The 24,683-nt window shown below is 38.9% G+C and overlaps 1 protein-coding gene and 1 long non-coding RNA gene across 3 annotated transcripts in view; one reads left to right on the top strand and one right to left on the bottom strand.

The window, feature by feature from the left end:
• LOC110207421 (uncharacterized) overlaps positions 1–490 on the top strand; it is a 45,150-nt gene extending 44,660 nt beyond the window's left edge. The window contains exon 5 of the long non-coding RNA XR_002324153.2: positions 39–490. This is a non-coding gene — a long non-coding RNA (uncharacterized LOC110207421). The remainder of the gene's footprint in view (positions 1–38) is intronic.
• Positions 1–24,683, bottom strand: part of DPY19L3 (dpy-19 like C-mannosyltransferase 3) — a 106,775-nt gene that overhangs the window by 3,370 nt on the left and 78,722 nt on the right. For both annotated transcript variants that reach the window (XM_020985051.2, XM_020985052.2), the window contains exons 17-18: positions 3,728–3,860; positions 967–1,125 (exon numbers count right to left, since the gene is read on the bottom strand). In XM_020985051.2, the coding sequence (XP_020840710.1) occupies positions 967–1,125; positions 3,728–3,860 (292 nt within the window). The remainder of the gene's footprint in view (positions 1–966; positions 1,126–3,727; positions 3,861–24,683) is intronic.

Here is a 24,683-nt window from a genome sequence, read left to right as displayed (position 1 = left end):
GGCCATTAGAGATCATCTACTCCTCCTTCATTTTACAGGTGGGGAAACTGAGGCCTAGACCTGCCAAAAGGACTTGCTAAGGTCACACCATCTGGGGTGGAGGAAGGAATGTAACACAGTGCAGGTCACCTGACTCTGTCCAGTTCTTTCACTTGTACCACATTGTCTTTTCCAAGAAAATAAAGATTCCTCCTGTAACCCCAATAAATATGTAAAGATGGCCATGATATATGATATACTTATCAGAAAGAAAAGCTTATATTTAAAAAAAGTTAAATATTGATACAGTAATAGAATCTGTTAAGCCCAGGGGTCTTTGGGTCACGGCTCATTAAAAGCATTAACAAAGATTATTCCAGGCCATCTTACCTCCTGAACAAAAGTATGGTCCTAAACCTACTTATTCCTTCATGCCTCATTCATGTCATTCAACGAATATTTGTGTAGTACTTCTTGTGCACAAGTCATATGACAGTATCTTTTATATCTAACTCCCATGATCTCAAACAAACAATAAATAATATGAAACAGAAAGCAAGTTGGGCAAATCTTCTTGTCTCTAATGGAACTCAGATTCCTAAAAGGTACTTTTCTTTCCAGGGCCTAGCAGAGCACCAGGCACCCTTTTCTTGGAGGTGGCTAAGGATAGTCACTTTGCTGTACCACAGTTATAGACCAGAAAATCATTTTTTCAGATGTGTGGCACTGGTCACAAGAACTGCAAACACCATTACAGGGCACTTCCACTGCCAGTCCTAGGAGAACAAGTCAGCATGCACATTCTGGTAACCAGTAGGTTCCTAGTGCCTTACTCATATGCATGTACAACACATGTTATATTAATATGATGCTATAATGTAAAAATTAATGACTAGTCACGAAACCCTGCTAAGGAACTCATTGATTAGTTGCAACCTCTTGCCCTCTTAGAGGTAACTCTGTAAAAAGAGTGACTACTGTGCTTACATGTCCATTAGCTATGTCAAGCAAGTCTCGGAGACGGCAGCCTCTGTTATGCCTTCTTTCATAGCAAATGCTGTCTTCCAAGATGACATAGTCTGTACCAAAGGACCTCAGGAGTGAATAAACTTCCTCAGGAGATCTCTTCGCATATATCTGATAAACCTTTCAAAATGGAAAGAAAATGGTGTAAGAATACACACTCAGTGTATCAGTAGGAAAAACGTCGTGCTTGTTTTAGTAGGACCATGCTGAAGAAAAGGAGAGGGGGAATCCCTAGTAATATACCTGTAACATACAACTACTTGAAAATATATATATTCAAAAATCTCAATTAAATGCAACTCAACATTTATGAAGCACCTACTATGTGCCAGGCACTGTGACAGATGAATGAGACACTAAAACAAATCAGTTCCTGCCTTCATTCAAGAGCTTACCTTCTACTGTGAGAGAAACAACACATACACAAATAAATGCAAAACAAACACAAAGTAATTTCAGGGGCCAGGCACTGAGAATTGGGAGAATCAAGAAAGGTGTCTTATAGGAGGTGGTAGCACAGAAGCTGAGCCATTTGAAAAGGAACTAGGGGTTTCAGAAGCAGAGATGAGGGGAGAGGAGATTCTAGGAATAGAGGACACTGCAAAGGCACAGCATGGAGGCTGGAAGCCCGAGTACAGAACGATGGCTTTGGAACCAACTAAACCCCTCCTCAAATCATCACTTTTAAATTGAAAGTTTAAAAGTGACCAAAATCATTCTAATTCCAATCCCCTGGTTTCATACAACCATCATACTTCTGCCTTTTAAAGGTTTCACTTTGCTTGTTAACAGCTAATGTTTACATAGTGCTTTAAGGTTTGCAAACAGTTGAACCCGGTGAAGAGAGCCAGGTAGTCTGCACAGCAGTCTGAAAGTCCAGGTTTAGAAGCTCACTTCTTTCCCTCCTATCCCTGAGGAAGAGGTGACGCCTCTCTCTGTAATAAGGCCAACCCTTCTACCTGTACCCTTGATTTAAAGCCTTTCTCTCACCTAAGCAAGTTAATAAACCAGTAACTCCTCTTGTGTATCTTTAACCTTTTTCCTATTTACCGTTTTTCCCCATTAACTAAAACACACACAGGTCTACTCCATCCTTATAAAACTTTCCCTTGACTCTGATATTCTCTCAAGCTCTCTCATTATCCCGTATCTCCCTTTCACTGCCAATCTCCTAGCCTTGATGTGTTCCCTCTATATACTATACAGCTAACTTCTCAATCGTTTGCAGTCTAGCTTTCTACTCTACCACCAGGCTGAAATTGTTTTCTCTAAGGTTACCAACAGACTCTTAACTCAATGGCTTTTTCTCAGTCCTTATTCTCTTTGATCTCTAGGCAGCCTCTGACACTGTTGAACACTTCTGCCTCTTGGACACTCTTTCCTCCCTTGGCCTCAGTGACACTGTTCTCTCTCAGTTCTTCCCTACCTGTCCTGTAAGATCATTCACTCATTCTCAGTCTTCTTTGATTCACCTCCTGTGCCCTCAGCATGGGTGTTCCCCAGGGCTCTGTCCCAGCCCTTTCTTCTTCTTTCTACATACTGTCTCTCGGAAATTTCATCACTTCCTATGGCTTGAAGTATTATCTACACAACAACTCCCAAATCTATATAGATCAAGTCTTAAGCTCTCTCCTGAATTCCAGTTCCACAGTCCCATTTGCATGCTAGATATTTCCTTCCAGATGTTCCACGGGCATCTCAAACACAATAGAATTATTTTCTCCCCTAATACTTTTCCTCCACACTTCCAAATTCTGCTAGGGTACCACCATCCACTCGGTTTTGTAAACCCAGAGTGGGGACTCCTTTTTTTCTCACACTCCATTTGCAATAAGTTACCAAGCCATTTCAATTCTACCTCCACACCTCTCACATCTGTCCTTTTCTCTCTACTCACAGAACCACCTCTAATTCAGGCCCTCATCATCTCACCTGGACAACTGTAAAAGCATTCCAGTTGGTCTGCTTTCCTCCAGCCACTTCCTTTTCTAATCCAGTCTGTGCACAGCTGCCAAAATAATCTTAAAGCACGGGCTTAACCATGTCACATATCCTGCTCTCAAACACCTTCAGTGGCTCCTGACTGACCATAAAATAAATATAAACTCTTAAGCCTAGTATCTAAGGCCCTCCACAATCTGGCCCCCACTTATTTTTCTAGCCTTATTTCATACTATTCTCAATCACCAATTCTTTGTTCCAGCCAAACTGGTCTAACTTGGTCCAGAACCTACATTCCATCTCTTGCCTATGTATGCTGGCACAAGTCGTTACTCAGGTCTTGAATTATCTATTTCCTCATTTTTACCTCTTAGAATCCTCATCTTCCTTTGAAGATGCCACCTTCTAAGTGAAGTCTTTTTTGATTTCTTCCTCCCCCCTTTTCAATATTTCTCATTTCATATTTATGCCACATTTGTATCCTTCCAACAGAATGTAAAATCTTTGGAGGCAGACTATTTTGTTTATGTCTTTGTACACCTAGTACTGTGCTTTGTATATAGATGGTGAATGATCAATGCTTGCTGAAACAAATTGAATGCAGGAATTTTAAAGGGCGACTGCTCTGGATTACAGTTTCTCATCTAATTCTCAGCTCCTCTAAACTCCAAATTACAGGCATCCTGCATGAAATTCCAATGAACACCAAACAAAAGGGAAACTAGGACAAACTTGGCGGGCCATCCCAAAAACCCAGTGCAAAGCCTGAGAGGGCACTGACCTCTTTTGTTCTCTCTCGCAGTCCCTTATCTTCATAGTGTGGGTGGTTGGTCAAGGTCCTCCCTGTGCACAGTTTGACTCCAGCTAACAACTGCATGCTTCCAGCAAAGACAGCTTTACTGGGAGTGTTTGACCTAAACATCATTTCCAAATTGTGAGAAAATCTTAAGTATTATTAAATCAAGAAAAGACAAATGAAAAACAAATTCTTCTCCATTCTTTCAAACTCATTCAATCATGTTAACCTGTCTGGAATTAGGAAGAACAAATAAGCCAAGATACATTTACACTACATTGGTTTCTGGTTTGAAGTTCAATAGTTTGCCAGAATAAATTACCAAGAAGTACCAGTTATAACAAACTTATTGGAACATGTTCTGAGCTGCAAAAGACCTTAGAGATTTTCTAGTCCCATCTTCTCATTTTACAGATGAAGAAACTGGGGCCAAAGGCTAAATGGCTTGATCACATAGATAATAGCAGAGCTGGGATCCAAACCTAGGACTTCTGACTCCAAATTCAGAGATCATTCCACATTATAACAAATTATGTAGCATAACAAATTGCTTTTACGACAGACAGCTCCTGGGTCTGGCACATCGCTTTTAAAGCACAAACTTTTCTTTGCTGTCAGGACTAATCAAAGAGAATTCAGGAGAGATTCGCTGTTCCTTGGAATTGGCCTAATGTGAAAGGCCATCTAGAATAATACAGAGTATGATCTGTTACTAAGGGCAAGTCTGAGTCCTGAAACAACGGCTTGATATCAAGATCAGAGTCCCAGGGTTTTTGCTCTGTTCTAAGGACAGAATGCTCACAAACACTCTGCTTGAGTGAGTCTTTAATGACAGAATCTATAAAAATCATGGAAAGAAATTACCAACCCAGCAGCAGAAATGGTATTTACCATTACCAACTCTCCAAAAAAAGACATCCTCTCTTATCTGTCTTCCTTTCTCTTTCACCCATTCCTAAGACACTCACTAAATGCCTATTATCTATGGAAAGTATCTGTTATGCTGTGTGCTAGAGATACTTTTTTTAAAAAGGTACAGTCTCCGTCCTCAAAGAGCTTACCTTCTAATGGGGACAGGAAGAGGTAATGTCTCTACGTCTGATATAAATAATTTTTATGAGAAAACCAATAAAATAGATAAAGCATTAGTTAATTTGATTAAAAAACAAAACTATCAGTAGTATTAAAAATGAAAAAGGCGAACATACCACTAACAAAGATGAAATTAAAGCAATTATAAGGAGTTATTTTGCCCAATTATATGCCAATAAATTTAACAATTTAAGTGAAATAGAAAAATATTTACAAAAATATAAATTGCTTAGATTAGCAGAACTGGAAATAGAACATCTAAATACAGCTATTTTAGAAAAAGAAATTGAACAGCTTCCTAAGAAAAAAGCACCAGGACCAGGTGAATTTATGAGTGAATTCTATCAAACATTTAAAGATCAACTAATTCCTAAATTAAATTAATTACTGGAATAATAGACAAAGAAGGAGTCCTACCAAACTTCTTTAATGAAACAAATATGATACTGATACTTAAACTAGGAAGATTAAAAACAGAAAGAAAAATACAGATCAATTTTATAAATGAATACGGATGCAAAAATCCTAAATAAAATACTAGCTAAAACATTACAACAATATATTGCAAAGATTATACATTATGACCAAGCTGGATTTATACTAGGAATGCAGAGATGGTTTAACTTAAGGAAAACTATTAACATAACTGATGATATCAATAATAAAAGTTTAAAAATCCTATGATTATATCAACAGATGCAGAAAAAGCTTTTGATAAAGTACAACACGCATTTCTATTAAAAACACTTCAAAGTATAGGTATAAATGGATTTATTCCCTTAAAGTGGTAAAAAGCATTTACCTAAAACCATCAGTAAGCATTATTTGCAATGGGGATGAGCTAGAAGCCTTCCCAGTAAAATCAGGTATGAAACAAGGATGCCCACTGTCAGCAATATTATTCAATATTGTTTTGGAAATCCTAGCAATAGCAATAAGAGAAGAAAAATAAATAGAAGGAATCAGAATAGGGAATGAGGTATTAAACCATCTCTTTTTGCAGACAGTATGATGACGTATTTGGAAAATCTCCAAAACTTAACTAAAAAGTTAGCTGAAACAATTAATAATTTTAGCAAATTAGAAGAATATAAAGGAAATCTACATAAATCATCAGCATTCCTATATATCAGAAACAAAAGCCTGCAAGAAAAGATAGTAAGAGATATCCCATTTAAAATACCTTGAGAGACAGTATAAAATACGTGGGAGTATATCTGCCAAAAGAAACTCAGGAACTTTATAAACAAAATTATAAAAATTTTTTCTACAATTAAAATCAGATTTTAAATAACTGGAGAAATATTAATTGTTCGTGTGTAGGCAGGGCCAATATAATAAAAATGACAAGTTTACCTAAACTAATTTATATGTTCAATGCTATCCTGATTAAATTGCCAAAAAATTATTTTACTGAATTAGAAAAAATAATAACAAAACTAATTTGGAAGAACAAAAAGTCAAGAATATCAAAGGAACTAATGAAAAAAATGTAAAGGAAGGAGATTTAGCAGTACCAGATCTATACCAAACTATATTATATGGAAGTAATTATCAAAACTATTTGATAATGGCTAAGAAAACAGAAAGGCAGATCAATGGAACAGAGTAGACATATAACTTATAGCAGCAAATGAATACAGTAACCTTGTCTTTGACCAGTGTAAAGAGTTAAGTTTTTGGAATAAGAATTCACTATTTGGTAAAAAAATTTTGGGGAAAACTGGAAAGCAGTCTGGCAGAAACTGGGCATAGACCAATATCTTATACCATTTACCAAGATATGGTTGAAATGGATACATGACCTAGATATAATAAGAAATATTACAAGAAAATCTAAAGAACATTAAAAATATTACCTAGCAGATATACGGATACGGAAACAGTTTATGAATAAGCAAGAGATAGAGACCAGAGTGAGGTGTGAAATGGATAATTTCACTTACATTAAGATATTTTTGTATAAATAAAACAAATGTAGCCAAGATCAGAAGGAAAGCAGAAAACTGGGGCAAGTTTTTTATCGACAGTTTCTCAGACAAAAGTCTCATATCTCGAATATATAAGGAACTTTGTCAAACCTTTAAGAATATGAGTTATTCCCTAATTGATAAATGGCCAAAGGACAGAATAGGCAGTGTTCTGATGAAGAAATCAAAACAACTTATAGTCATATAAAAAATGCTTCAAATCATTATTGATTAGTGAAATGCAAATTAAAATAACCTTGAGATATCATTTTATACCTATCAGATTAACTAAAATGGCTGAAGGGGAAAGTGAAAAAATGTTGGAGGGGATGTGAAAAAATTGGGACACTAATTCACTGTTGGAATTGTGAACTGATCCAACCATTTAGAAGAACAGTCTGGTATCATGCCAAAACTGCTTATCCCCTTTAGCCCAACAATACCACTGCGAGGTCTATATCCAAAAGTGATTAGGGAAATGGAAAAATAATCTATATGTTCTAAACTATTTACAGCAGCTCTCTTTGTGGTGGCAAAGAACTGGAAATTGTGGGGATGCCCATCAACTGGGGAATGGCTGAACAAGCTGTAGTATATGATTTTGATAGAATACTATTGTGCCATAAGAAATGATGAGCTCGTTGATTTTAGAACAACATGGATAGAGTTGGCACAAAATAACAAACAGTGAAATGAGCAGAACCAAGAGAATGTGATATGCAGTAACAGCAATATTGTTTTAAGAACAACTTTGAGGGACTAAGTCATCTTGACTATTATAAACACTCAAATTAACTACAAAAGACATATGAAGGAAGATGCTATTTGCATCCAGAGAAAGAACTGATAAACAAGAATACACACAGAATGATTTTACACACACACACACACATATTTGTGTCTAATGGTAGCCATCTGTAGGGCAGGGTCGGAGAGGGAAAGGAAAAAAAGAAAAAAGTTACATGACAATTTTATTATATATTTAGAAGGAATAGCAAGTTGTACATAATAGATTTGCACTTTCATGTGCAATCATCTTTTTTTATTCTACTATGTTATAGAAATGCTTGTTATTTCACAAATTAAAAATAAAATTTTAAAAACGTTGATACACATGATAAGGAGTGCTAAGGCCAAGGAGAGATTAAGACTAAGTACCTGAGGCAAATTTGAGTAGAGGACATTTTCATCTGTAAGGGGGACTCAGTGAATGTTTCATAGAGGAAACGGAGCCTCAGTCAAGCCTTGCTAGAAAAGGACTCTCAGTGGAAGAAACAGAAAAGAAAAAAAAGGGAGTCGGGGAAAGGGCACAAACAAAAATTATACTTTTCTTTTCCTGAAGAACTTTTCTTTACAATACTGTCTGGGGAACTATGTGCATCTTAGAAGATGTAAGACCCATTAAAAACTTTTTCTTTTCCTCTTTGATGCTGGAGCAGAAATAGGGTTAGAATCAAATCTACAATAATGGTCTCTCTGTCAAGGTACTTAAAACTAGGCCTTGGTTTCCTCATCTGTAAAGTGGGGATAATGATAGCACCAACTTTCACAAGGTTGCTTTGAGGTAGCTAGACAGTGCAATGGATAAGAGCACAGAGCCTGGAACCAGGAATACCTGAATTCAAATAAGACCTCAGACACTTACTAGCTGGAGGACCCTGGGGAAATCACTTAACCTCATTTTGTCTCAGTTTCTTCATCTGTAAAATGGCAAGTGCTAAAAGCTGTGTGAGAGAAGAGAGGGGTGATGTAAATTAGCCATCCTTACCCACAGATTCTACTGCACTAGAAGATGTATAATAAATATGACCCTTTACTGGAAAAAGACCTAAAATTTGCTGGTGGAAGTGGTGCAGTTTTCTATATTCTTGCTGTTTCTTGAAGAAATCAGGGACAAGCAAACTTGAAATTCAATTTATGAAAAAATTATTTTTTGATAAGGGTTGCATCAGAACAAAGGAGAGTTTTCAAAACATGCATTACAGCCAGACTAACTGTACACAGAAGTTACTTAAATGTTTTATTGAGCTGAATCCATAACAGGAAGCTCTGATCTTAAGATCTGGGAGATTCAGTGGCCAGATGCTCTCATTTCTAAGATAAGCCACATCACAGCCATTTCTCACAAATACTTTCTTGTTAAAAAGGGAAATATATGCAGAAAAGATAGGATAACTGATTTAGAACTTCAAGAGACCTCAGAGGCCACTCCCTTACTTAAGAGATAAGGAAACTGAGGCCCAGAAGTTATCTGACTTGCCCAAGTTCACAGGGAGGTGCCCCATGATACTGAATCTAGTACTCTTGCTATTAAAACCACATTGCCTCCATACTCTGGATGATGACTACATTGAACAGGCAGCACAGTGTCACACAACACGGGAAGGAGAGAACTGGTTCCAAAGAAGGCTGCTTTGGGAAACTCCAAATGGATATGGGACCTCAAAGATCACATAATTTTTTTTTAATAGAAGAGAAGGGAAGCAGATATTCTTCTCAGCTGCACCTAGAGGGAGAATTCTTCACCAAATAAAGGACAGAATTAATCAAGAAAGTAAAAAGACACAATTTCAAGCATGAAAAATTCAGAGGAACATAGGACAATTTATACGAACTAATACTGAGATAAGTAAGCAGAAAAAGAATAATATGCACAATGATAACTTTTTTTTAGAAAACACACTGAAAAGTAATCGGCATCCAAATAATTGTAATAACCAGTCATGGGCCCAGAGAATACAGCAGTGAAACACCTCCTTCTCAGCAGTCAGTCAACAAGCATTTATTAAGCATTTATCATGTGGCAGGTGTGGAGGAGGTAATATAAGCTTAGAGTAAACGTCTTTCCAGAAAAAAAGTGAACTTAAGAGGTTGAAGAAACAAAGCTACAGGGCTGTGTATATAGAGACAGACACTCAGTACATATTTTGTTCGATAACATTATGAGCCTTACTGATTTCTATCTTGAAGGAGGCGCCTCCACTATCTTAGAGATCTCCTGCCCCGTCAGAATATTCTGATAAGATGAACTACAGAGCCAAGATGGAAGAGTGAAAGCAGCGACTTGCTTGAGCTCTCCCCTAAACCCCTCCAAATACTCATAAAAAAAAGGCTCTAAACAAATTCTAAAGCAGCAGAACCCACAAAAAGACAGAGCAAAACAAATTTCCAGCCCAAGACAACCTGGATGGTTGATCAGAAAGGTATATTTTGCCCGGATGGGAGAGGAGTGCAGTTCGGCATGGGCACACAGGCCACAGTGAACCTGGAGCAGGGCTCAGAGGACTGAATCACAGGCAGCTAAGCTTCCGTGCCACAGACTGAGGGGGAATTGGGTATTTGATTAAAAAACTCTTTGACAGAGCTGAGCAGAAATCTCTTGCTTTCCCCACGCTTGGATCTGGGTCACAGTTCTGAAGAGTGGTCCTGGGATGAGGAGGAGCACTGGCATGGTGGAGTAGTGAAGAGAAAATCCTCCTCACAGTTCCAAGACAGGAAAGAGTGCTTGTGGTCACTCATAAACCAGAGCACAGGAGTAAACACCTCAGCCCTTATCATACCACCTTGGAAGAACTGAAGATTTGTAGGTCCCTAGAAGTATCTCTGAAAACAGCTGTATAAACCCCCCAAAGCTTGGGACAGTACATTCTCCACATTGGAAGCAGACCTCTACCTTAATAAAGAGTTTATAACTCAAGTAATTGGCTGGGATCATGAGCAAACCTCGCAACAAGTGTCAGATACTACAATCTTTTTTTGGTAACAAAGATCAAAACATACAATCAGAAGAAGACAACAAAGTCAAAGCTCCTACATCCAAAGCCTCCAAGAAAAAAATGAATCAGTCCCAGGCCTTGGAAGAGCTCAAAAGGGATTTTGAAAAGCAAGTAAGAGAAGCAGAGGAAAAACTGGGAAGAGAAATGAGAGTGATGCAAGAAAATCATGAAAAATAAGTCAACAGCTTGCTAAAGGAGACCCAAAAAAATACTGAAGAAAATAACACCTTAAAAAATAGCCTAACCCAAATGGCAAAAGAGGTCCAAAAAGCCAATGAGGAGAAGAATGCCCTAAAAAGAAAAATTGGCCAAATGGAAAAGGAAGTCCAAAAGATTACTGAAGAAAATACTTCCTTAAAAATTAGAATAGAGCAATTGGAACTAGTGACTTTATGAGAAATCAAGACACTTAAAACAAATCCAAAAGAATGAAAAATAGAAGACAATGTGAAATATCTCATTGGAAAAACAACTGACCTGGAAAATAGATCCAGGAGAGATCTATTAAAAATTATTGGACTATCTGAAAGCCATGATCAAAAAAAGAGCCTAGACATCATCTTTCAAGAAATTATCAAGGAAAACTGCCCTGATATTTTAGAACCAGAGGGCAAAATAGAAATTGAAAGAATCCACAGATCTCCTCCTGAAAGAGATCCCCAAAGGAAAACTCCTAGGAATATTGTAGCCAAATTCCAGAGTTCCCAGGTCAAGGAGAAAATATTACAAGCTGCCAGAAAGAAACAATTCAAGTATTGTGGAAACACAATCAGGATAACACAAGATTTAGCAGCTTCTACATTAAGGGACCAGAGGGCATGGAATATAATATTCCGGAGGACAAAGGAGATAGGATTACAACCAAGAATCACCTACCCAGCAAAACTGAGTATAATCCTTCAGGGGAAAAAATGGTCATTCAGTGAAATAGAGGACTTTCAAGCATTCTTGATGAAAAGACCAGAGCTGAATAGAAAATTTGACTTTCAAATACAAGACTCAAGTGGAACATGAAGAGGTAAACAGGAAAGAGAAATCATAAGAGACTTATTAAGTTGAACTGTTTACATTCCTGCATGGAAAGATGATATTTATAACTCATGAGACCTTTGTCAGTATTAGGGTAGTTGGAGGGAAAAAATTATATGTATGTGTGATATATGTGATAGATAGAGATAGATAGATAGATAGATAGAGAGAGAGGGCACAGGGTGAGTTGAAGATAAGGGGTCATATCTGGAGAATAAAATTAAGGGATGAGAGAGGATTATACTGGAGAAGAGAAAGGGAGAGGTAGAATGGGGTAAATTATCTCACAAAACAGAAGAAAAGGTTCTTACAGTGGAGGGGAAACAGGGGAGGGAATGATGAATCTTATTCTCATAGGATTTGGCTTAAGGAGGGAATAACATACAACTCAATTGGGTATGGAAATCTGTCTTACCCTACAGGAAAATAGGGGAGAAGGACAAGAGAGCAGGGATGATAGAGAGGAGGGCAGATTGGGAAAGGGGTAATCAGAAGCAAATACTTCTGAGGAGGGACAGGGTCAAAAAAAGAATAGAATAAATGGGGGGGCAGGATAGGATTAAGGGAAATAGAGTTACTTTTTCACAACATGACTACTATGGAAGTGTTTTGCATAACTGCACATGTATAACATATTGAGTTGCTTGCATTTTCCTGGTGGTGGTGGAGAGGGAGGAAGGGAGAAAATTTGGAACCCAAAGTTTTAAAAACATATGTTTAAAAGAAAAATGTTTTCACATGCAATTGGGAAATAAGAAATAGGAAATGGGATACAGAAATCTATCCTGCTGTACAGGAAAATAGAAGGGGAAGGGGATAGAGAAGGGGGAGAGATAGAAGGGAGGGCAGACTAGGAGAAGGGATATTCAGAATGCGTGCGATCTTAGGGTGGGGGGAGGGGCAAGATGGGGTGAAAATTTGGAACTCAAAATCTTGTGGAAGTAAATGTTGAAAACCAAAAATAAATAAACTTTAAAAAAAAAGATGAACTACAGAGAAAACCATCTTTAGCAACTTCTGAGACTCCAACTTTCTAATCCCAACGTTAACAATTTTGCCCCCAAATAACCTGACACTGTTCCTGTTACTCAACCTCCCAAATAAGAAAGGTAACTCAACAGTCTCACCTGATAGGCTCGTTTTTTTCACGAGTAACATCAGGCCTAAGGCTTTGGGAAATTCTGTATGAGTGTATCTACTTTTGTTCATGGAGTTGCTAACTACCAAGAAACTGTCCAACAGCTAATGATGATTCAACTTTTCATCTTCTAGCCTTGCCTCATTATTTATTGATAGCTAGTCAAAGGACCAATATAGGAGGAATTACTGTCTAGGAAGATCCTAAGACTTCTCATTTGAGAGGAGGCAGAGCCAAAATGGCAGAGAAAAGGCAGCAACTCGCCTGAGTTCTCCCTCAGACCCCTCTGAACATCTTCAAATAATGCCATAAAATAATTCCTGAAGCAGGAAAACCCACAAAAGGGTGGGGTGAAATAATTTTCCAGCTAAAGAGAACTTAGAAAGTTGGCAGGAAAGGTCTTTCACACCTAGGTTAGAGTGGAATACAGTCCAGTACAGGCTGTGCCAGCACAGACTGAACCCCAACAAACCAGGAACAGGCCTTGGGAGACACTGAAGCAGCAGCAGCTGCTGCTGCTTCCAGAGCTCTCAGCCCACAGATGGTAACGGGGTTGAACAACTGGTCAGAAGGATATTATGAGGGGGAGTCTCTTTACTAGCCCTGAGGCAAGATTTTGTTGCTTTCCTCATACTCAGATCTAGGTGGCAGTCCCAGGATGAGGAGGAGCACTAGCACACCAGAGCTTGCAGCCACAGTGGGTGGGGGATCCTCATTACAGTTCCAGGGCAGAAAACAGTGTTTGTGGTTGCTCAGAGAGCAGAGCACAAGCCAAGAGAGTAGTAAACACACCTCTTCTTAAATCATACCACCTTGGAAGAATTAAAAACTTATAGATCCCTAGAAGTATCTCTGAAAACAGCTGTACAAAGCCCTTGAAGCTTGAGACAGTGTGCCCTCCACCTTGGAAGCAGAGCTCTATTTTAACAAACAGTTAAAAGTCAAGAAATAGGCTGGAAAATGAGTAAACTACAGAAAAAATTCTGACCATAGAAAGTTACTATGGTGACAAGATCAAAACATACACTCAGAAGAATATAACAAAGTCAAAGCTCCTACATCCAAAGCCTACGAGAAAAATATGAATTGGTCTCAGGCCATGAAAGAGCTCAAAAAGGATTTTGAAAATCAAGTAAGAGAGGCAGAAGGAAAACTGGTAAAAGAAATGAGAGTGATACAAGAAAATCACGAAAAATAAGTCAGCAGCTTGACAAAGGAGACACCAAAAAATACTGAAGAGAATAACACCTTAAAAAACAGACTAGGTCAAAAGGTAAAACAGGTAGAAAAAGCCAATGAGGAGAAGAATGCCTTAAAAAAGTAGAACTGCAAGGGGACAGAGCCAAGATGGCGGAGTGAAAGCAGCAACTTGCTTCAGCTGTCCCCCAAACCCCCCCAAATATCTATAAAATTAGCTCTAAACAAATTCTAAGGCAGCAGAACCCACAAAAACAGAGAGTGAAACAAATTTCCAGCCCAAGACAACCTGGATGACTAATCACAAAGGTATATTTCACAGGGCTGGGAGAAGAGCACAGCATGGTGTGGGCGCGCAGGCAGCAGTGAACCTGGAGAAGGCCTCAAAGGACTGAATCACGGGCAGCTGTGGTGGTTTCCAGACTCCTCAATCCAAGAATGCCAAAGACAACTTAGAAGGTCAGTGGGAAAAGTCTGTTTCTGCGGTGCTGACAGAGGAAGGTGGGGTGTCAGCTCCATTCCCTGAGAACACGGCCCTGGGGCGGGCAGCTTTTTCCCGAGCTTCTGGCCCACAGACTGAGGGGGAATCCAGTGGCTGATCAGAGGGGGACTGCAGGGATCTCTCTGCTGGTGCTGAGGCAGGAATCTCTTGCGTTGCCCGTGCTTGGAACTGGGTCACAGTTCTGGATGGGGGTCCTGGGGTGAGAAGGAGTGCTGAAGCGGTGGAGGTTGTAGTGGCTGTGAGAGAAAACGTTCCTCACAGTTCCAGGACAGAAAGGAGTGCTTGTGGTCACCAACAGACCACAGCACAGGCCAGGAAAGGAGTAAACACCTTGCCCCTTACCACACCACCTTGCAAGAACTGAAAATTTACAGGTCCCTACAAGTATCTCTGAAAACAGCTATATATACCCCCGAAGCTTGGGACAGTACATTCTCCACATTGGAAGCAGACTCTTACCTTAACAAAGAGTTTAAAACTCAAGTAATTGGCCAGGATCATGAGCAAGCAGCGCAAAAAGAGTCAGACTATATTATCTTACTTTGGTGACAAAGAAGATCAAAATATATAACCAGAAGAAGACAACAAAGTCAAAGCTCCTACATCCAAAGCCTCCAAGAAAAATATGAATCAGTCCCAGGCCTTGGAAGAGCTCAAAAGGGATTTTGAGAAGCAAGTAAGAGAAGTAGAGGAAAAACTGGGAAGAGAAATGAGAGTGATGCAAGAAAATCATGAAAAACAAGTCAACAGCTTGCTAAAGGAGACCCAAAAAAATACTGAAGAAAAACACCTTAAAAAATAGCCTAACCCAAATGGCAAAAGAGGTCCAAAAAGCCAATGAGGAGAAGAATGCCCTAAAAAGAAAATTGGCCAAATGGAAAAGGAAGTCCAAAAGATTACTGAAGAAAATACTTCCTTAAAAATTAGAATAGAGCAATTGGAAGCTAGTGACTTTATGAGAAATCAAGACTTAAAACAAATCCAAAAGAATGAAAAATAGAACAATGTGAAATATCTCATTGGAAAAACAACTGACCTGGAAAATAGATCCAGGAGAGATTTAAAAAATTATTGGACTATCTGAAAGCCATGATCAAAAAAGAGCCTAGACATCATCTTTCAAGAAATTATCAAGGAAAACTGCCCTGATATTTAGAACCAGAGGGCAAAATAGAAATTGAAAGAATCCACAGATCTCCTCCTGAAAGAGATCCCCAAAGGAAAACTCCTAGGAATATTGTAGCCAAATTCCAGAGTTCCCAGGTCAAGGAGAAAATATTACAAGCTGCCAGAAAGAAACAATTCAAGTACTGTGGAAACACAATCAGGATAACACAAGATTTAGCAGCTTCTACATTAAAGGACCAGGGGCATGGAATATAATATTCCGGAGGGCAAAGGAGATAGGATTACAACCAAGAATCACCTACCCAGCAAAACTGAGTATAATCCTTCAGGGGAAAAAATGGTCATTCAGTGAAATAGAGGACTTTCAAGCATTCTTGATGAAAAGACCAGAGCTGAATAGAAAATCTGACTTTCAAATACAAGACTCAAGTGGAACATGAAGAGGTAAACAGGAAAGAGAAATCATAAGAGACTTATTAAGGTTGAACTGTTTACATTCCTGCATGGAAAGATGATATTTATAACTCATGAGACCTTTGTCAGTATTAGGGTAGTGGGAGGGGAAAAATTATATGTATGTAGATAGATAGACAGATAGATAGAAAGATAGAGGGCACAGGGTGAGTTGAAGATTAAGGGGTCATATCTGGAGAATAAAATTAAGGGATGTGAGAGGATTATACTAGGAGAAGAAGAAAGGGAGAAGTAGAATGGGGTAAATTATCTCACAAAAAAAAAACCCACAAAAGAAAATGCTCTTAACAGTGGAGGGGAAATGGGGGAAGGTGAGAGGGAATGAGTGAATCTTATTCTCATAGGATTTGGCTTATGGAGGGAATAACATACACATTCAGTTGGGTAAGGAAATCTGTCTTACCCTACAGGAAAATGGGGGGAAAGCAGACAAGAGAGCAGGGTGATGATGGAGAGGAGGGCAGATTGGGAAAGGGGTAATCAGAAGCGAATACTTCTGAGGAGGGAAAGGGTCAAAAGAGAGAATAGAATAAATGGGAGGGTAGGATAAGATTAGGGGAAATAGAGTTAGTTTTTCACAACATGTCTACTATGGAGATATTTTGCATAACTGAACATGTATAACCTATATTGAGTTGCTTGCCTTTTCAATGGGGGTGGGTGGGGAGGGAAGAAGGGAGATTTGAAACCTAAAGTTTTAAAAACATATGTTTAAAAAAATGTTTTCACATGCTACTGGGAAATGGGAAATACAGGAAATGGGGTACAGAAGTCTGTCCTGCCCTACAGGAAAATAGAGCAGGAGGGAGATAAGAGAAGGGGAGACGAGATAGAAGAGAGGACAGACGAGGGGAAGGGATATTCAGAGTGCATGCCATCTTGGGGTGGGGAGAGGGGTGAGATGGGGTGAAAATTTGGAACTCAAAATCTTGTGGAAGTAATATTGAAAACTGAAAATAAATAAATCTATATTAAAAAAAATAAAAATGAAAACCTTAAAAAAAAAAAAAGTCGAATTGCCCAAATAGAACAACAGGCACAAAAATTCGCTAAAGAAAAAAACTCCTTAAAAAATAGAATTAGCAAGGGCATATAAGTGGTTCAGTGGATAGAGCTCCAGCCTTGGAGTCAGGAGGACCTGAGTTCAAATCCGGCCTCAGACACTTGACACTTGCTAGCTGTGTGACCCTGGGCAAGTCACTTAACCCCAAATGCCTCACCAAAAAGAAAAAAAAAAGAGTAGAATTGGCCAAATGGAAAAGGAGGTCCAAAAGCTCACTGAAGAAAATAATTCCTTAAAAGTTACAATTCAGCAATGGAAGCTAATGACTTTGTGAGAAATGAAGAAACAAAACAAAACCAAAAGACTGAAAAAACAGAAGACAATATGAAATATCTCACTGGAAAAACAAATGACCTAGAAAACAGATTCAGGAGAGAGAATTTTAACATAACTGGACTACCTGAAAGCCATGATCAAAAAGAGAGCCTAGATATCACCTTTCAAGAAATCATCAAGGAAAAATGCCCTGATATTCTACAACCAGAGGGTAAAATAGAAACGGAAAGAATCTACCAATGACCTCCTGAAAGAGATCCCAAAATGAAAACTCCCAGGAATATTACAGCCAAATTCCAGAGCTCCCAGGTCAAGGAGAAAATATCGCACGCAGCCAGAAACAAACAATTCAAGTATTATGGAAACACAGGATATAACCCAAGATCTAGCAGTTTCTACATTAAAGGATCAAAGAACTTGGAATATGATGTTCCAGACGGCAAAGGAGCTAGGATTATAACCAAGAATCAACTACCTAGCAAAACTGAGTATAATCCTTCAGGGGAAAAAATTGATATTCAACGAAATAGAGGACTTTCAAGCATTCCTGATGAAAAGACAGGAGTTGAACAGAAAATCTGACTTTCAAATACAAGACTCAAAAGAAGCATAAAAAGGTAAACGGGAAAGGTAAATATTAAGGTTAAACTGTTTACATTCCTACATGGGAAGATGATACTTGTAACTCATTAGAACCTTCTCATTATTGGGCCATTTTAGAAGAAGTATATATAGAGAGAGGACACAGGTGTGGGTTGAATATGAAGGGATGATAGCTAAAAAATAAAATTAAGGGGTAAGAAAGGAATGTACTGGGAGAAAGAGAAAGGGAAAGGTAGAATAAGATAAATTATTTAAATAATTTTAAAAGAGGCAAGAGAAAGCTTTTACAGGGGAGGGGAAAAGGGGGCAGGTGATGGGGAGTTAGTGAACCTTACTCTCATCAGAATTGGCTCAAAGGAGGAATAACATACACACTCCTTTGGGTAAAGGAACCTATCTTACCCTACAGGAGAGGAGGAGGAGAAAATTAAAACAATTCTGAGGTACTACCTCATACCTATTAGATTGGCTAACAGGACAAAAAAAGGAAAATGGCAAATGTTGGAGGGAATGTGGGAAAAATGAGACACTAATGCACTGCTGGAGCTGTGAACTGATTCAACCATTCTATAGAGCAATTTAGAACTATACCCAAAGAGCTAGAAAACCCTGCATACCCTTTGAGCTAGCAATACCACAACTAGGTCTGTACCCTAAAAGAGATTTAAAAAAAAAAAACAACCAAAAAGGAAAAGGGCCTATATGTACAAAAATATTTATAGCAGCGCTTTTCTGGTGGCAAAAAATTGGAAATTGGGGGGATGCTTATCAAATGGGGAATGACTGAAAAAATTATGGTATGTAATTATGATGGAATACTTGTGCTACAAGAAATGATGAGCAGGATGTTCTCAGAAAAACCTGGTTAACACCTATATGAGCTGATGCAAAGTGAAATGTACTGTGTACAAAGTAACAGAAATATCACGAGATGATCAGCTCTAAATGACGTAGCTATTCTCAGCAACACAATGATCCAAGTCATCTCTGAAGGACTTATGATGAAAAATGCTATCTATCCCCAGAGAAAGAACTGATGGCATCTGAACACAGACTGAAGCATACTTTTTAAAACTTTATTTTTCTTGAGGTTTTTTTTTTGGTTTATGTTTTCTTTTACAATATGACTAATATGGAAATGTTTTGCATGACTACACATGTATAACCTATATCAAATTGCTTGCCTTCTCAATGATGGGGGGTGGGGTGGGAAGGGAGGAAGGGAGAGAATTTTGAACTCAAAGTTTAAAAATGAATGTTAAAAATTGTTTTTATATGAAACTGGGGAAAAATAAAATACTAAATAAATAAGAAAATACTTAAAAGAAAAAAGACTTCTCATTTGAGAAATTCCCCAGCACAGGTACTGTGTTAATGCTAAGTGCTGGGGATACAAAGAAAGCAAAAAACATAGTCTCTGCTCTCAATATTGGCGCAGCTAGGCGGCACAACAGATAGAGCACTGGACCTGGAGTCACAAAGACTTTTCAAATCCAGCCTCAGATAGCTTACTAGCTGTGTGATCCTGGTCAAGTCTGTTCACCTCAGTTGTGTCAAATATAAAATGGAGACAATAATAGCATCTATCTATAAATGTTTAATGACTGACCAACTTCCAAGGGTTATTATGAAGTTATAATGACAGAAAATTTGTAAAGTACTCTGCAACCCTTAAAGTGCTATATAAATGCTATCCATTCATTATCTCAGGGAACTCACATTCTAATGGGGAGACAACCTGTAAATAACTACATACAACCTGTAAATAACACAATAGATATATGGCATAAATCAAGGGTTCTTAATCTGGTTTCCACAGATTTCAGGGCCTCCATGGACCTGGATGGAAAAAAATTACATCTTTTTTTCAATAATCTTTAACTAAAATTTAGCATTTCCTTGAATTATTTAAAAACATAATTCTGAGAAGGGGTCCATAAGCGTTACTAGACTGCTAACAGGAAATATATTAAAAAAAGATTAAGAACCCCTGGTGCAAATTGAAGGTAATATCAGAGTAAAGAGACTAAAATAACAGGGAATTGAGAAGAGGAACTTGGAAGGCCTGCACCTCCTGAAGAAGGTAAGGTTTGAATTGAATCTTGAATCCAAGGAAGCCAGGAGACAGAAGCAAGGAAGGAAAGTGAAAGTAAGAGCTAATTTGGGTGGATTTTGTCAAGTCTCAATAATTTTACTGGCAACAACAAACTTTTGCTTCCCTAGGAGTGACAGACCTAGGGAGCTCTACAGAAACATCAAACTACTTGATTACATTACAAAACTGCACTGAAACCACTTCTCTGCAGTTAAAATAGAATTTGTATCAACCACTTTAGTTAAATAAGCTCCCATCACAACTATAAACAAGCAGTCAGCCATGCTTAGTCAAGCACACTACTCTAGATGTGAATGAAGCTATTATGATCCCTGCCCTCATGCAATCCTTTTAAAGGGATATTTAACTATAGACATCTATCTTCTTCTGCTCTTCTGCACTGGGAAGTGGGGGGAATAGATAGGGTTATAACCTTGTCCTCCATAGAGACAAAAGAGCCAAAGCTCATAGCAGACTGCAAAAATAAACAAATTCAAGAAGTTGGTTTCCCTCACTTATTGTGTTAATTGTTTGGGGAGTGGGGAGGCTGGGAACAAGGGACGGCGTAGTTATGGGCATGAGCAGCAGGGCTAGGCCTGCTCAGTACACATGAAGAGGCTTGGGGAGTCTGCTTGTTGAAGTGCCTGATAATATAGAAAGTAGGGGCCTGGCTCTCCACTTCAAAGAATGCACCAGTATTCTATGTCCATTTCCCACAGAAAAAGCCTTTTGGTCAGCTGTTAAGCCAGAACTGGAAGTACATATAAAAGGCCATAATGGAGAAACTCACTCCTTGTCTTTCCTGCTAGTCAAGAGGAGTAAGGAAGGAAGGCACTCTCAAGCTCTGAAGAGCCAGTGGAAGGGAGCCCTTTTCCCACCCCATCCCCCACCAGGACAGGCAATAAGCACACGACCTCCTACAAAAGCCTGGGTCTGAAAAAGGAAAATCTCCTGTTTGTGTCTCCTTTCTCTTGGTACAGGATCTTGTGAAACTTCAAAACATCAGAGGAGTTGAGGCCCACTCATAGTCTATGCTGCTGTTTGCTAGGAGCCAGACTCCACAGCAGTCTGGAGTGATCTGCTTGGTCCAGCCCAACAGCAGATCACCAAGACAGTATCTTGCAGTTATGGGACTGACATGTCAAGAGGCTTTACCACATTTAGAAGTGAATTTGGTAGAGTGAATGCTTTGTAAGACCGCTTTAAGCCTAAGCCTCCTTTTTCTAGAGACTAAGGTGGCATGGGGTAGAGTGTAAACCCAGTTCACGAAAGGGGGTGTTTTTGTACTTCTCTCCTTGCTATATCTTCTTGGCAAATATTCCTTTGTAAAAGTGAACTATGTTAAGTGGTCATGAATTACTTCTAGGAGAAAGCAAATGGTCAACATTGAAACTGGAGTGCTAATCACTGGGTCAAATAATAGAAGTATCAGTAAAAGATTCAATAATACAGCATGTATCAGTACTGAAACATTTAACTGCAAAAGTCATCTTAAAAGGAACTAGAATTAAAAGAATCTTAAAAACTAACTATAATTGGCTGTTGGTTGGGGAACACACATTAGTCTGAGAACTCAAGCTGACAGCATTAGATAAAACTTCACTGCTCCTCAGGGGTGCCCACAGGGCCCTGAAAGAGACATGGAAAACACATGACCTGCTAACTGCAAGTAAGGGCTAGGAGACTACATGCAGCAGCACTACACATGAGGCCTCATCTGGTATAAAAATAACTGAGCCCTCTGCAGTTGTGGGGACTCACTGGAGAGATTCTTTACTCAGGCCTTTAGTTTTTGGATTCCCTAATTTTGGGAATCCACTAGAGAAAAATTATCAATTTTTCTCTTCTTTGTTGTAGCCTGTAATTTTACAGTCACTTTATTCTAGTGTATTTCCATTACAAGTCAGACCAGTTCCTTTTAAGATGACTTTTGTAGTTAAATGTTTTAAGTACTGATACCTACTATATTACTGGATCTTTTACAAATATTGATAATGAGGGTAATTTGAAACATATGGATTTTCCATCCTTAAAATGCTCATGTCTTGCTGACAAATGTTTACATTTTTTCCTCAGTTTTTAAACAGTCCTGGATTGCCTGCCTAATTGTGAAATTTATAAGGTCCATTGCCCTAGAAACCCAGAGAAATCAACCCAAAGAGTAATTTCTTTTGAGAGCTCACTTTTACTCGTTCAAAATCCATTCTCAAACTGAGCCTGCTTGCCTTTTTGTTGGGTGAATGTGGAATTCCACTTGGACTGTCCTAGCAGTGACAGAAATCCACTGGAGAACTTGGTGTGCGTTGTGTAGAAAGGCGACACCCAGAGATCTGGGCTGGGCCTCCAGCTGAAGGTGCCTCTCTGAGCTCTGGAGGTCCGGGTCGCTCACACCAGGTAGCTTGTGAGTGTGTGGTCTTCTAAGTAACGGCCTGGAATGGGATCATGTCTTGTTTATATCTTCTTTCTAACCGTACAGTGCCTTATGAGACTTCAAATGGTTGGAGAGCAGAGGTCCAGTGATGGGAATCTATAGCAAGGAGCAACCCAGCCTAGAAGAATGACCTACTTGACTGAAGCTATCACTGGATCAACCCAAGCCAGATGCTATATCCTGCGGCTATGCCATATACGAACTTGTTGGAGCCAATGCTTTGTAGTTTGTAAGTTTGGGAGTACTCTCCTCCTCTGCTGTGGCAGACAGGAAAGTGTGCCCCCAGTTCAAGGAAATGTCTTTGTACTTCTGTTCTTGCTGTACCTTCTTAGTAAATATTCCTCTGTAAAAGCTAATTGATGTTAACTGGTTATCAGTGATATGACGGGTAAAAACCAATGGTCAAACAGACATTGCAGCATTAATCTGGGCCAATGACATAGAAGAGATTGTAAATATAACCAGCAATCAATAGATATTGAGTAACACACTGGAATGGGGGCTCAAACTGAAAGTATTAGAGAAAATCTCACTGCCCTTCAAGGATACCCTTAGAACTCTGAGGGGGAGATGCAGCCATCTACCCTCTGGAGACTTGACTTACCAGTGGGAAGGAGAGATGAGATAAGGCCACCCAGAGTCTATACATATGGGCTTCATTTACCTAAGAAGACTTATTTTGAGACAGTTTCATCCTTGGTAACAGTCATCAATAAATTAATTTTTAATGCATGTATTTCAAGATACACTCCTGAATTACATATCACATTAGCATGTTTGAATTTCAAGTTATACATTCCAAACCAGAAAGCTTAACTCAGCAAAGAAGTTCATGTATTTAAGTTCCATACTGAGACAGAATACTTAAAACAAATAATTGGCACTAAAAGTAGTACAAGGAAAATCAATAAATATTTGTTGAATGTTCACTGTGTACAAACCACTACACTAAGCTGAAAGGGATACAAAGAAAAGTAGGGCATTTTCTATATCCTCAATTTACAATCTAACTGGGAGATGAGAAATTTTCAAATACAACTACATAATTAAAAGCAAAATAACATCACATGATGAATTGAAAGATGTGTAGTCCAGATTCAAGAAGTATGGGGGGAAAGATCATTATTATATAGGAGTTTAGAATTTAGAACTGGAAGAAGCTTTTGAGCAAGGGTCTTAAATTTGGAGTCTGTGAACTTACATGGGGGGAAAACAAACATCTGACCTAACCTGTAACTGAAATTTAGCATTTCCTTCCATTATAAAGGCAGGCAACAAAGCATTATTCTGAGTAGGGGTGGAGAGGCTTCACCAGACAGCCAAAGGGACACAAAAAAGTACAGAAACTCTGCTTTAGAGATTTAGTCCAATACAGATGGAACAAAAACCTAGCAAGGGTCTTACAGTTATTGGTACTGCACTGTGGGGGGCAGTCCATTAGGATCACAGATCTGGAGGTGGAATGTATAGCAGAGCCCACCCCCCTCATTGTAACAATGAACAAGGGAGATGGCACACACACAGAGCAAGTGTCAGGGGTGGGATTTGAACACTGGTCCTCTGACTCCTGAAGCAGGACTTATCAGGTTAATAATTTACATCCTTAAGAATAGAATATCTAGGGCAGCTAGGTGGTGCAGTAGATACAGCAACGACCCTGGATTCAGGAGGACCTGAGTTCAAATCCAGCCTCAAGACATATAACACTTATCAGCTGTGTGACCTTGGGCGAGTCACTTAACCCCACTGCCTAGCCCCCCCAAAAAAAAACCCAGAATATCTAACTTTATGATGTCTTCCCTTTCTAACATTTTCTATCTTCTATGGCAGATGCTCTAATATCTTACACAAGAAGCATTGTTTATATTTATTTTAGGGTTCACAAGGCAAATGTGAGATCTGAAATAAGACCTTCTGGATTACCTGGGAGGCAGAGCTAAGATGGCAGAGTGAAAGCAGTGACTTGCTTGAGCTCTCCCCCAAATCCCTTCAAATATCTATTAAAAAATGGCTCTAAACAAATTCTAAAGCAGCAGAACCCACAAAAAGACAGTGAAGCAAATTTCCAGCCCAAGACAACCTGGATGGTTGATCAGAAAGGTATATTGCGCAGTGATGGTAGAGGAGCACAGCGCGGCGTGGGTGCGCAGACAGCAGTAAACCTAGA

Source organism: Phascolarctos cinereus, unplaced genomic scaffold (genome assembly GCF_003287225.1).
Source record: "Phascolarctos cinereus isolate Bilbo 61053 unplaced genomic scaffold, phaCin_HiC Scaffold_2;HRSCAF=192, whole genome shotgun sequence".
NCBI classification, from domain to species: domain Eukaryota; kingdom Metazoa; phylum Chordata; class Mammalia; order Diprotodontia; family Phascolarctidae; genus Phascolarctos; species Phascolarctos cinereus.
This window is presented reverse-complemented; position numbering and strand designations above follow the sequence as displayed.